The sequence below is a fragment of the Chiloscyllium plagiosum genome, chromosome 45, assembly GCF_004010195.1.
Source record: "Chiloscyllium plagiosum isolate BGI_BamShark_2017 chromosome 45, ASM401019v2, whole genome shotgun sequence".
Lineage (NCBI taxonomy): Eukaryota > Metazoa > Chordata > Chondrichthyes > Orectolobiformes > Hemiscylliidae > Chiloscyllium > Chiloscyllium plagiosum.
Window position 1 is genome coordinate 2,481,327 of NC_057754.1, and position 13,518 is coordinate 2,494,844.

General features: G+C 49.6%; 1 protein-coding gene across 1 annotated transcript in view; it reads right to left on the minus strand.

Moving 5' to 3' along the window:
- Positions 1 to 3,869: 3,869 nt before the first annotated feature.
- The window catches only part of LOC122543979 (calpain-1 catalytic subunit-like), a 33,708-nt gene continuing 24,059 nt past the window's right edge, over positions 3,870 to 13,518 (minus strand). Inside the window, exons 14-20 of the mRNA XM_043682988.1 lie at positions 13,030 to 13,087; positions 12,868 to 12,932; positions 12,534 to 12,602; positions 11,191 to 11,269; positions 8,046 to 8,162; positions 4,751 to 4,809; positions 3,870 to 4,209 (exon numbers count right to left, since the gene is read on the minus strand). Of these exons, the coding sequence (XP_043538923.1) occupies positions 4,183 to 4,209; positions 4,751 to 4,809; positions 8,046 to 8,162; positions 11,191 to 11,269; positions 12,534 to 12,602; positions 12,868 to 12,932; positions 13,030 to 13,087 (474 nt within the window). The 3' untranslated portion in view covers positions 3,870 to 4,182. The remainder of the gene's footprint in view (positions 4,210 to 4,750; positions 4,810 to 8,045; positions 8,163 to 11,190; positions 11,270 to 12,533; positions 12,603 to 12,867; positions 12,933 to 13,029; positions 13,088 to 13,518) is intronic.

Below are 13,518 nucleotides of genomic sequence, written 5' to 3' on the forward strand. Positions count from 1 at the left end.
AACCCCCAAATAATGTCCTGAGGACCCCTTTCGAAATCCGATGGAATTTGAATTCAATAAAAGAAAATCTGGAATTAAGAATCCAATGCTATGTTGTCAATTGTCAGAAAAACCCATCTAGTTCACTAATGTCCTCTAGGGAAGGAACCTGCCATCCTTACCTGGTCTGGCCTACATGTGATTCCAGACCCACAGACACTTAACTGCCCCCTGGGCAATAAACACTGGGCCTATGCAGACATGTCTTCAACTTCCTGTGAATGAATAAAATAAAGGTTTTTCTCGTTTCCTTTGAGCTGCAGATCTCTGTTCCCACCACCAGAGGACAGCAAAGACTTTGAATTTGCTGCACAGCTCCATCGCCCCATCTGGTGGAGGGGTGTTATTACTGCAGCCAAACGCCTCCTTGCTCTGTCCCCTCCCTGAAGGACGTTTCCACAGCCCCATTGCCTGAGCCCCAACACTGACTAATGGATGTTGTATCAAACAGAGAATCATGTTTAAAATGAAACGTGGAATTGCTGGTTTCTTCTGTTCCAGCCTTCACTGTTCCAACAACAGGGACATTTAACAAGGAAAAGGGTGCTGGTACCTTCCTTTTCGAGAGGAAAAAAATGAACAGTTGTTTAGAACCACTGCAGAACCCCTCTTGCTGTGGTCCACCTTGCACTGGGGGGGGTAGGTGCTAATACCAACAGGTTAGGTATAGGTGCCCTCCACCTGGGAATGAGTGAGGCCAGAGGAATGGGCATTGGAGAGTGACAGTGTGTGTATGTCTGTGTCTGTGAGAGTGTGTGTGTGTGTGTGAGAGATCATATGGTTTGTTGAAGTGGGTCTGTTTAGTTAGAAACAGGAAATCAAAGATAATGATGGCTGGATGCTTTTTTAAACAAACAAGTCTGTTGGTGTCAGATTGTGGTCACAGATTGAAACAGTCAGCATCACAGTGAAGTGCGTTTCTCTCAGTTCCTTTCTGTTCTCTCACAGGACATTGGGGCTGGGCTCAGTATTTATCAGCCCGTCCCTAGTTACCCCTTGAGGGGGAGGGGTGAGCTGCTTTCTTGACCCGCTGCAGTCCATGTGCTGTGGGTAGACCCACAGTGTCCCTTAGGGAGGGAATCCCAGGATTCTGACCCAGCCACACTGAGGGAACAGTGAGATATTTCCAAGTCGGGATGGTGAGGGGCTCGGAGGGGAACTTGCAGGGGGTGATGTTCCCATGTATGCCTCTTGTTCTTCAAATACTAGTGGCCATGGGTTTGGAAGGTGCTGCCTGAGGATCTTTGGTGAGTTTCTGCAGCGCATCTTCTAGATGATACATGCTGCTGCTACTGAGCATCGGTGGGGGAAGGGAGTGGGTGTTTGTGGGTGTGGGGCCAATCAAGTGGGGGCTGCTTTGTCCCTGGATGGTGTCGAGCTTCTTGAGTGTTGTTGGAGCTGCCCCCATCCAGGGGCAAGTGGGGAGTATCCCCTCACCCTCCTGCCTTGTGCTTTGTAGATGGTGGGATGGGCTTTGGGGAATTACTTACTGATGTATTCTCAGTCTCTGACCTGCTCTTGTAGCCATTATGTTTATGTACCATCTACCACCCCCTGAGAAAAGGAACAGGAAGTGACATCACCAACCCAAAGAAACCCAAACATAAATATAAAACAGGAATTTTCAGCATTGCTTCGCATGAGGTCCACTGAAGATGTTACCTAGTAAGGTAATGAAACATTTGGAAATGAACCTTTCAGCTCAGCGAGCAAACCTACATCCAAAAACTATGTTTATGTGGTTAGTCCAGTTCAGTTTCTGGTCAGTTGGGGGGAGGGAGGGGTGTTCAATAATTGTAACAACAGTGGATGTCAAGAGGCAATGGTTAGATCATCTTATTGGAGATGGTCATTGCTTGGCATTTGTGTGGTATCAATGTTACTTGCCACTTATCAGCCCAAGCTTGGATATTGTCCAGACCTTCTTGTATTTGAACACAGATTGCTTCAGTGGCTGAGGAGCCATGAATAGCACTAAACATTGTGCAATCATCAACGAACAGTCCCACCTCTGACCTCAGGATGGAGGGAAGGTCATGGATGAAGCAGCTGAAGATGGTTGGGCCTTGGACACTACCCTGAGGAACTCCTGCAGAGATATCCTGGAGCTGAGATGACTGACCTCCAAAAACCACAACCATCTTCCTATCTGCCAGGTATAAATCCAACCAGCAGAGAGTTAGCCATCTGATACCCATCGATTCCAGTTTTGCTCGGGCTCCTCAATGCCACACTTGGTCAAATGCAGCCTTGATGTCAAGGGCTGTCACTCTCCGATCCCCTCTGGATTTCAGCTCTTTTATCCGTGTTTGAACCAAGGCTGTAATGAAGTCAGGAGCTGAATGGCCCTGGGGGAACCCAAACTAGGCATCACTGAGCAGGTTATTGCTGAGCAGGGGCTGCTTGATAGCATTACTGATGACACTTTCCAGAACGTTAATCTGAGAGAGTAGACTGATGGGGTGGGAACTGGCCAGGTTGGATTTGTCCTGCTTTTTATGTCCAGGACATACCTGGGCAATTTTCCACATTGTGGGGTCGATGCAAGTGTTGTAACTGTCCTCAGTACTATTACCACAGTGTTGGAAGGGTCTGTAGCCTTTGCAATATCCGGTGTCTCCAACCATGTCTTGGCATCACATGAAGTGAATGGAATTGGCTGAAGACTGGTATCTGTGATGCTGGGGACCTCTGGAAGATGGATCATCCACTCCCCACTGCTAGCTGAAGATTCCTGCCAATGTTTCAGCCTTATCTTTGCACTAATGTGCTGGGCTCCTCCATCGTTGAGGATGTGGATATTTGTCCAGCCTCCTCCTCCAGTGAGTTGTTTCATTGTCCACCACTATTCACGACTGGATGTGGCAGCACTGCAGAGTTTCGATCTGACCAGTCGGTTGTTGATTACTTCGCTCTGTCTATCATTGGACACGGACATTGTTTGGCACGCAAGTGGGGCAGTTTTGCTTATCAGTTTTGTTCCTGAGTGATTCAGAGAGTTTTACAGCAAGCCCTTTGGTTCATTTTATCCCTGCTAGTCATCATGCATAAGTAGAGTCTAGGTTAGAGTGGTGCTGAAAAAGCACAGCAGGTCAGGCAGCATCCGAGGAAAAATTCCCGATGAAGGGCTTTTGCCCGAAACGTCGATTTTCCTGCTCCTCGGATGCTGCCTTACCTGCTGTGCTTTTCCAGCACCACTCTAATCTAGACTCGGATTTCCAGCATCAGCAGTCTTCATTTTTGCCATCATGCATGAGTACTCTAGTTCCATTATCCAACATTTGCCTGGAGCTTTCCAGATTTTTCATAACCAATCTGTTCAGGCATGTTGGAAGACATTTGTGGAGTAAGTGGGACGTGAACAACAGATGTTCTGGTCATCGCACACCACTTCCCTCTGGAGAGTTCATTCCACACATGAACCACTCACTGTGGAAAAAAATTATATTCAACACCTCTCACAATAAGTGAGAAGACTCTATGAGCCTTTCTAATTGCTCGTTGTACCTGCATTCTCAAAATGTGAGATTCAGGCACTAGCACTCCCAGATCCCTCGACATGCCTGAGCTCTGTAACCCCCTCCCCATTTAGATCATATCCTCTTCCTACCAAATTGAACAATTTCACATTTTCAGACTTGAATCCTCGTGGACTCTAGTACTTTGCCCCCAGTTTCTGCCCAGGGTTGGATCCCTTCCCCCCCCTCGGTGTTGGAAGCTGCTAACAGATAGGTGTGTTTAAGACCAGAGGACCCTGTCTGCAGCGTTGAACACTACAGGCTCAACATCCCTCGTACCGAAGAGATCTGCAACAAGTGTCCACGTGAGCGTTGCATTTTTAATTCTGTCGATACGTTTTATTTGAGTTTCCTGTAAAAGATTTGGCAGCCCTTCGGAAATAATAATTAAAAAAAACAGACACATACACAGTCATAAAACAGCACCCGGAAACCTAGCTCCGAATCCAAGATAAAACGTAGCTGCAGCTGGGAGGGGTATTTGCTGGTGGGGGAGGAATGCAAGGGACGTTCGCAAGACACGGGACAAGGCCGGTGTCCACCGTCTAAGCAGCGGAAGGCACTTGGTGTGGGAAGCACGCATGTGGGGCACAGCAGCAGGAGGCAAGACTTCACAGCATCGTTCTCAAGTAAACATGGTCAGCATCAGCCACTGTGGGAACAACAGAAAGATCAGGGTTAGAGGCTGGACTGGCTCAGAACACCCCACCCTCCCCCAGCCCTCTACAGCCAGCAAGGTATTTCTGAGGTGGCGTCACTGATGCAGGGTTCAGGGATTAATGGTGACCACGTTTTGGCTGAGTTAAAGATACTGCATGCTTTAACCATGACGGCACGGTGGCTCAGTGGTTAGCACTGCTGCCTCAGGGCACCAGGGACCCAGGTTCGATTCCACCCTTCGGCGACTGTCTGTGTGGAGTTTGCGCATTCTCCCAGTGTCTGCGTGGGCTCCCTTCCATAGTCCGAAGATGTGCAGGCCAGGTGAATCGGCCATGGGAAATGCAGGGTTACGTGATACAGGTATGGCTCTGGGAATGTCTTCAGAGGGTCAGTGCAGACTTCTAGGGCCGAATGGCCCACTCCCACACTGTAGGGAATTCCATCATGCTATGATTTTTATTTTGAAGCTTTGACAGATTGCATGGGTAACTATTCTGGGCAGGGATGAGGGAGTAACAAATCTCAGTACTGACCTGATACACATCAAAAGTGACAATACCATCTCGGTCTGTATCCAGCGTCACAAAGGACCCTGCAGTGAGACAGCAGCACAGTGACTTGTCACAATCTCACTATTCTGGTTCGCATCAGCACACCCACCCACACACACACACACACACAAAGTCAGACTGGCGCAGACAGACAAAAAGGTACACAAACACACACTCACAAATGCTCTCGGCCCAATACGACACTTGCTGAAACGCTTCTGAACAAAAAAAATGTGGCTGAACCTGTAGCAGCGAGTCGCCGGCAACTGAAACCAGGAACTAACTGGACAAGTCAGAACACAGGCAGAAATCTACCTTCTCCACTGGGTCCTAAGCACACTCCCTCCGCACACAGTAAATTACCTGCTGCACTGGGTCATAAACAGACCCTCCGCAAAAATACACCCAACTGCAACCTTCCTGCTCCACAGGCTCCTAGGAAGGATCACTGAACTGGAAGCAGTCACAATCCACTCCACCAGACCACTCAGATGTAAGAAACCTGTGAGGAAGACGGGTAAGCGTGCCGGCCTGCTGGTTAGACTGAGATTACATGGTTTCAAGGCCCCCTGCCTAGCTTACTCTGAGCAAATGTACAATCTCTGGAGAACAAGATGGACTAACTCAGATCACGGCTCAGCTTCCAGTGTGAGCTGTGGGACTGCTGCACACTCTGCAGCACAGAAACCAGGCTCAACCCATCCATTCCCAACTGCGCACTTCAGGCTGATGGGTTTTTTATCCATCGTATGGACCGTACTGCGTCTGTGGGTAAGACAAAGGGTGGAGGGGTTTGCTTTTTAAATCAACTTGTGGTGCAATGAACTCCTCACCATCAAATGCCGCCTCTTCTACCTACCACAGGAATTTACCGCTGTGTATATACCACAAGCAAGGAGTGAGGGAGCTCTGGATGTGCTATACCCCACCACTAACACCCCGAGGCCCAGTTTATTGTAACTAGAGACTTCAATCAAGCCAATCTAAGGAAGGTGTTGCCCAAGTACCACCAGAACATTACCTGCCCCACCAGGGGTGTGAACATTTTAGACCACTGCTACACCACTGTGAAAGATGCCCACCACTCCTTCCCCCCACCCTCATTTCGGGAACTCTGACCACAATGCCGTGCTTCTGCTCCCGCTTAAAGGCAAAAGCTCAAGCGGGAGACCCCCCTGGCGGATACAGGTCCAGTTCTGGTTGGGGGAGACAAAGAATCAACTCCGGTGCTGTTTGGAATCGGCTGCCTGGGCCGTGTTCAAACAGGCCGCAGGTACCTTGGACGGGTACGCCACCACCGTCACAGACTTTATCAGCAAGTGTGTGGAGGACTGCATACTGAGGAAATCAATCCGGGTGTTCCCCAACAGGAAACCCCGGATGGATCAGAACATACAGAACCTGCTAAAAACCAGATGTGAGGCCTTCAGATCAGGAGACCCACTCAAATATCAGGAATCCAAGTATGACCTTCACAGAGCCATTAAGACAGCCAAGGACCAATACCGATCCAAACTAGAGACCCAGACAGACACCCAGCGACTATGGCAAGGACTGAATGACATCACAAGTTCTAAAAAGAGACAGTGCAAGATAGCAGACGATGACACATCCCTCCCAGATATTCTCAACGCCTTCCACGCTCACTTTGAGCAGAATATCGGCGGAGAGATAACATCTATTCCGACAAGTGCTGACACATCTATCCCAGCAGTCACTGCATCAGAGGTCAGATCAATTTTCCTTTGTGAGAATCCAAAGGAAGCGATGGGACCAGACGGAGTACCAGGCCGTGCACTCAGAGCATGTGCAGATCAACTGGCAGAGGTCTTCTCAGACGACATCAACCTCTCCCTGCAGCAGGTCACTGTCCCTGCCTGTTTCAACAGGGCCAACATCATCCCCTGTGCCTAACAAAACTCATGCAGCATGTCTTAATGACTACCACTTCGGTGGTCATGAAGTGCTTTGAAAAGCTGGTCATGGCATTAATCAACTCCAGCCTCACCACTACTCTTGACCGACTCCAATTTGCCTATTGGACCAACAGACCCATGTCAGATCCCATATCACTTGCCCTTCACTCTTCCCTAGAACATCTTGACACCAAGAACAACCAATAAGAATCCTACTCATTGATGACAGTTCAGCCTACAACACTATTATCCCCAGACTGATTACTAAACGTAGTGATCTCAGACTAAGCCCCACTCTCTGCAACTGGATCCTCAGTTTCCTGACCCACAGGCCACAATCAGTGAAGATTGGGGACAATATTTCATCCTCACTAACACTCAACACTGGAGCCCCCCAGGAGTGCGTACTCAGCCCCCTACTGTACTCGCTGTATACCCATGACTGCGTCGCCAAATACCAGACCAATGCCATTTGCAGGTTCGCTGATGACACTACCACAGTCAGTCGAATCTCAGTTTGCAATGAAACAGACTACAGAAGGAAGGTGGAAGACCTGGAAAAATGGTGCACTGAGAATAATTGGCTCTCAATGCCGGCAAAACCAAGGAACTCATTATTGACTTTCAGCGGGATGTTATTCATGCCCCCCCCCCCTACACATTAACAGCACAGAGGAGGAACGAGTGGAGAGTGTCAGGCTCCTGGGAGTGGTCATCCACAACAAGCTTTCTTGGACTCTTCATGTGGACGCACTGGTTACAAAGGCCCAACAACGTCTCTCCTTCCCCAGGCAGCTGAGGAAATTTGGCATGATGGTGAATATCCTCGCCAACTTTTATAGGTGTGCCATCGAGAGCATTCTGTCTGGATGTATCACTATCCGGTATGGCAACCGTACCATTCAGGATCGGAGACGGGTACAGAGAGTGGTGAACTCGGCCTGGACAATCACAAAGGCCAACCTCCCATCTATAGAATCCATCTCCCAGGCCTGCTGTCAAGGAAAGGCCGCCAGCATTCTCAAAGATCCATCCCACCCTGGCAATGTTTTTCTACAACCTCTACCGTCGGGGAGAAGGTACAGAAGCCTGAACACACGCACCAGCCGGTTTCAAAACAGTTTCTACTCTATTCTTGTTAGAATACTGAATGGAATCACAAACTCTTAACATTCACCTGTACCTGTGTTTTTGTTTTTGCCGCTGTTTACCTATTATTTACTATCTATGCTACTTAACTCTGTGATCTGCCTGTATTGCTCGCAAGACAAAGCGTTTCACTGTGCCACTCGGTACATGTGACAATAAATTCAGTTCAATTCAAATCAACACATGTGAAATGGAGGTTAAGGGGCACTCACTGTACATGCTCTCCAAGCGGATTAAACAGCAGATGAAGTTATCAAAGTTGACAGAAAGGTCAGGCTCCGCGTAGCGTGTGATGAGCAGATTGTGCATGTGATTGTTCAGTTTAAACCCTGCAAAGGGGAGAGAGAGTGGAGTCAGACACACGGACATCACTAAACCGGAGCTCGGGGGGGGTCCCTGAGATTTTACTTTTTGCTGCAGCTCCCCCGAAGCCCTGGCTTGGCTTTCTCACAGCTACAGGCCCAACGTGGAGACTTGGTGGGTAGGCCCACAGACCACCCAAAGCCTGCCCAGTTAGGCCCAAGGCCTAGCTGTGCACTCTGCAAGGTGACTCCTGACAGCGAGCCTGTCATGCCTCTGGGAATCACCTCTCAATGAGCTTCCCTTTCTGGGTGGTGACTGTTTTGTAGAAAGGCAGATCCCGGAGGTCATTAATCTCTTCAAAGCTCAAAAACAGGCAGACCAGATTCCAGGTTCAAAACTCAATCACATCAGCCACTGACTTATTGGAACCTGGAACAGGCTCCTGCTTCCGATTCACTAGCCCACCGCTGAGGGAAGTTCAGGGGCCAAATCGGATTTTGAATGGAGGTCCCATAAGCAACTAGAATGTGCAAGAAAGGATCTGCATTTGTACGGCACCTCATCAAAGCCCTCGGAGAGCTCTCAAAGCAGCCTATATACAACACATTGGCATTACTGCACAGCCAACCAAATGAGGTAAATGAGCAGCGAGTCCCCAGGACTTCGTTCTCCTGGGGCTGGTTTTGCAGGAAGATGGGGAGGAGGCGGGGACACATTTAAGGAGTAAGATTAAATCCCCAAGTTTTATCCACTGTCTGAAATGCAGGGGAGCGTGGGTGAGGATGGCCTGGGCCTGTCAGTGGTGTGTTAGCCTGGAGCTGCTAGTCCATTTTGAGGTTAACACACGCCTAGAGGCCCAGGCAATGAGTACACCAGGCCTTGTCAAGACCTCTACTGGACCCTCACCTTGCAGAGGAGATGCTGGCAGTGTTACTGGGATAGAAATCCACGTTAACACTCCAAGAACAAGATCATATCCCATCTTGGTGGAACTTTCTGCCCATTAATAAAATCTGGTATTAAAGATCCTAGGGAGTGTGGCCGAACAAAGAGACCTTGGAGTGCAGGTTCATAGCTCCTTGAAAGTACAGTCACAGGGAGATAGGATAGTGAAGGAGGCGTTTGGTATGTTTTCCTTTATTGGTCAGAGTATTGGGAACAGGAGTTGGGAGATCATGTCGCGGCTGTACAGGACATTGGTTAGGCCATTTTTGGAATATTGTGTGCAATTCTGGTCTCCTTCTTACAGGAAAGATGTTGTTAAGCATAAAGGGGTTCAGAAAACATTTACAACACATTGCCAGGGTTGGAGGATTTGAGCTACAGGGAGAGGCTGAAAAGGCTGGGGCTATTTCCCTGGAGCGTCGGAGGCTGAGGGGGTGACCTTATAGAGGTTTACAAAATCATGAGGAGCATGGATGGGTAAATAGACAAAGTCTTTTCCCTGGGGTTGGGGAGTACAGAACTAGAGAGCATAGGTTTAGGGTGAGAGGGGAAAGATATAAAAGAGACCTAAGGGGCAACTTTTTCACGCAGAGGGTGGTATGTGTATGGAATGAGCTGCCAGAGGAAGTGGTGGAGGCTGGTACAATTATAACATTTAAAAGGCATCTGGATGGGTATATGAATAGGAAGGGTTTGGAGGGATATCGGCCAAGTGCTGGCAAATGGGACTAGATTGGGTTGGCTTATCTGGTCAGCATGGACAGGTTGGACTGAAGGGTCTGTTCCCGTGCTGTACATGTCTATGACTCTATGAAAGCTAGACTTTTAAAAAATTTGTTTGGGGATGTGGGCCTCACCAGCTAGACTGATATTTATTGCCCATCCTTAGTCACCCTGAATGCAGTTTAGAGTCACCCACATTGCCTCAGGCCTGTAGTCACGTGTAGGTCGGCAGATTTCCTTCCCCAAAGGAGGTGTGTGAACCAGATGTGTTTGTACAACATTCACCAATGGTCCCACTGTCTGATTTTTACACTAAAGTTTTTTCATTCCAGATCATTTTGCATTGAATCGAATTCACATTTCCCCACCTGCCATGATGGGATTCCAATGTGCCTAGGACATTCACCTCTGGTTCTGGATTACTGACTGTGAAGGTGATGGTCTAATGGGTCATATCATTAGCTTATTAACCCAGAGACCCCGGCGACGTCCTGGGTCTCGGGTTTGAATCCTGCAACAGCATACGGTGGCATTTGTATTCAATAAAAATCTGGAATTAAGAGTCTAATGTTTGCAACTGTCAGAAAAAAATAACCATCTGCTTCACTCATGGGAAATGGAAAATCTCCGAAACAGAAACCTGCCATCTTTACCTGACCTGGGCCTACATGTGACTCCAGACCCACAGCGATGTGGTTGACTCTTGACTGCCTTCTGGACAATTATAAATGATTTTTTTTTTTAAACTCCCATGCCACTAGATCTTCATGACCCTCTCACCAACTGCTAAACAAAACCTGAAAGAACAGCGCATGCTATAAATTGGACAAAAATGACAGAAATTGCTGGAAAAGCTCAGCTGGTCTGGCAGCATCTGTGGAGAGAAATCAGAGTTAACCTTTCAGGTTGAGCGACCCTTCCTCTGAGGTAGGGTCACCAGATCCGAAACGTTAATTCTGATTTCTGGCCACAGATGCTGCCAGACCTGCTGAGCTTTTCCAGCAATTTATGTTTTTATTACTATAAAAACCCTCCTGGTTTACTGGGAAGGAAACGTGCCGTCCATAAGATACTCTAGCAGAATCAGGCCATTCAGCCCATCCAGTCTGCTCCGCCATTTGATGAGTTTCCCAACCCCATTCTGCTGCCTTCTCCCTGTCCTCAGCCTCGAATATAGTCCACGACTCCTCTCTCCGCGGCGGAAGAATTGTACAGATTCATCCCTCCACCCTCCCCAAGTGGAGAGATTTTGCCTCATCCCTGTTCTCTCATACGGAGACGTCCCTTGTGTTTCCAGGCTGTGGATCTACACGTGACTCCAAGCTCGCAGTGATGCGGCTCGGCCTGTCGGAAGCTCGTGGTGTGTGTATGCCCGCGACGCCGTACCTGCAGACTCCAACGCTAGCCTCATCTCGTAGGCGTTCATGCTGCCGGATTTATCCAGATCAAACTGTCGGAAAACTCCCTGCAGAGACAGATCCACATCACCGTGAATGGCCCAGGAAATAGTCCCAGACTGAGCTCAGTGCTGGGTCCACCATTAGCAGCTCTTAGACGTGACAGGGAGAGAGAGGGAGGGAGGGAGGAATGATGGGGTTTTCCTCAGGGGACAGACTGCATTCACCTAGCGCTGTTCAGGGATCCCGTCCCCTCCTCCCCCAACCACATTAGAGACGGAGCAGCACCTTTTTGAAGTGCAGGCACCATTGTCACTTAAGAAACGTGGCAGCCAATTTGTGCACAGCAAGATTCCACACACAATGTGAGATTGGCCCAGATCCTTGGCAATGTTGGACTGAGTTGAGGGGTGGATATTGATCCGGTGAGGGTGGGGGGGGTGGGTAGGGTGTGGAGGGAGCAGAGCGAGACTGTTAGATTAGATTCCCTACAGTGTGGAAACAGGCCGTTCGGCCCAACAAGTCCACACTAACCCTCCGATGAGTAACCCACCCAGACCCATTTCCCTCTGACTAAAGCACCTAACGCTATGGGCAACTTAGCATGGCCAATTCACCTAAACCTACACATCTTTGGACTGTGGGAGGAAACTGGAGCACCCGGAGTAAACCCACGCAGACACGGGGAGAATGTGCAAACGCCACACAGACAGTCACCCGAGGCCGGAATCGAACCTGGGACCCTGGTGCTGTGAGGCAGCAGCGCTAACCACTGAGCCATCGTGCCGCTGTTCTCCAGCCAGCTGAGAGGGTCTTAATGTCATGTTGGTAAGACAAGTCCAACATACGTCATCAAGCCAAGGAAGGGCAGTACTGTCCATCCAGGGTTGATTGGCACCACAACCCCACTCCCCCCAACGCCCGATGCTCAGTAGCAGCAGTGTGTACCAGCTACAAGATGCACTGCAGAAACTCCCCAAAGATCCTCAGACAGCACCTTCCCAACCCACGGCCACTTCCATCCAGAAGGACAAGGGGCAGCAGGTGCATGGGAACACCACCCCCTGCAAGTTCCCCTCCGAGCCCCTCACCATCCCCACTTGGAAATATCTCGCCGTTCCCTCATTGTGGCTGGGTCAGAATCCTGGGATACCCTCCCTAAGGGACGCTGTGGGTCTACCCACAGCACATGGACTGCAGCGGGTCAAGAAGGCAGCTCACCCCCACCTTCTCAAGGGGGCAACTAGGGACGGTTTACAAAGGGAGGTCTGAAGCTTAATCCCTGAACCCCAGCTGCAGGAGGAGGAGATGGACCTGAAAATGATCACTCACCAACCACTTGCGAATCTTGTTCCACAACACGTTAAACTCGGTCAGGCCCAGCCTGGCGTTCCCGTCTCGCTGGTGGCAACATTTAAGGAAAACCACGGGATGAACCAGGCGCTAACATATCGCAAAGATGGCAACTGTTCCCCGACCCGATATGAGAATTGATGCCTGTTTTCCCATGTCCACATCCCGGGAGCCCACTCCTCCAGATCCCACATCACAACCTGACGCCACCATCTCTCGATACCTACACCTAGAGGGGGCAGGGGGATGGCAGGCCCTGACCAGCTCTGAAATCAGATTTCCTACGTGTGACACACTGCTCTCGAGAGGATACATCCATGAGATTGATCATACATCGACAGGAATCCAGACTAAAACCATCGGTCTTCAGGTCTTGGTCTAGAGGTAAGACACAAGAGAGAGAGCTCGGTTAGAGGCGAGGGGAGTAGCCGAGACAGGGCAAACGGAGAGACCGCGGAGCACCGGGGCTGCTTACGTTTTCCTACCACACGGTTAAGGATTGTCTGGAGCTCAGTCACTGTGATCTGCATGTCCTGTAGAAAGACAAGAAAGGGAACATTCCTTCAATCTGGACCAGACAGATGAGGAGGAAAATCCATTCGGATAACAATATAACCACCACTTCCCATTGATTTCTTAACAGGATCAATTACAAAGGACTCCCAAACCCCTCCCTATCTCTGTCACCCCCTCCAGCACCTACACTCCCTCCCTATCTGTCTCTCTCCCTCCAACCCCTACACCCTTCCCTATCTCTGTAACGCCCTCCAATACTACACCCCTCCCTATCTCTGTAACCCCCTCCAGCCCGTACACCCCCTCCCTATCTCTGTAACCCCCTCCAGCCCCTACACCCCTCCCTATCTGTGTAACTGCACTGTTGGAGTGCCGCACTGTCGGAGGGTCAGTGCTGAGGGAGTGCCGCACTGTCGGAGGGTCAGTGCTGAGGGAGTGCCGCACTGTC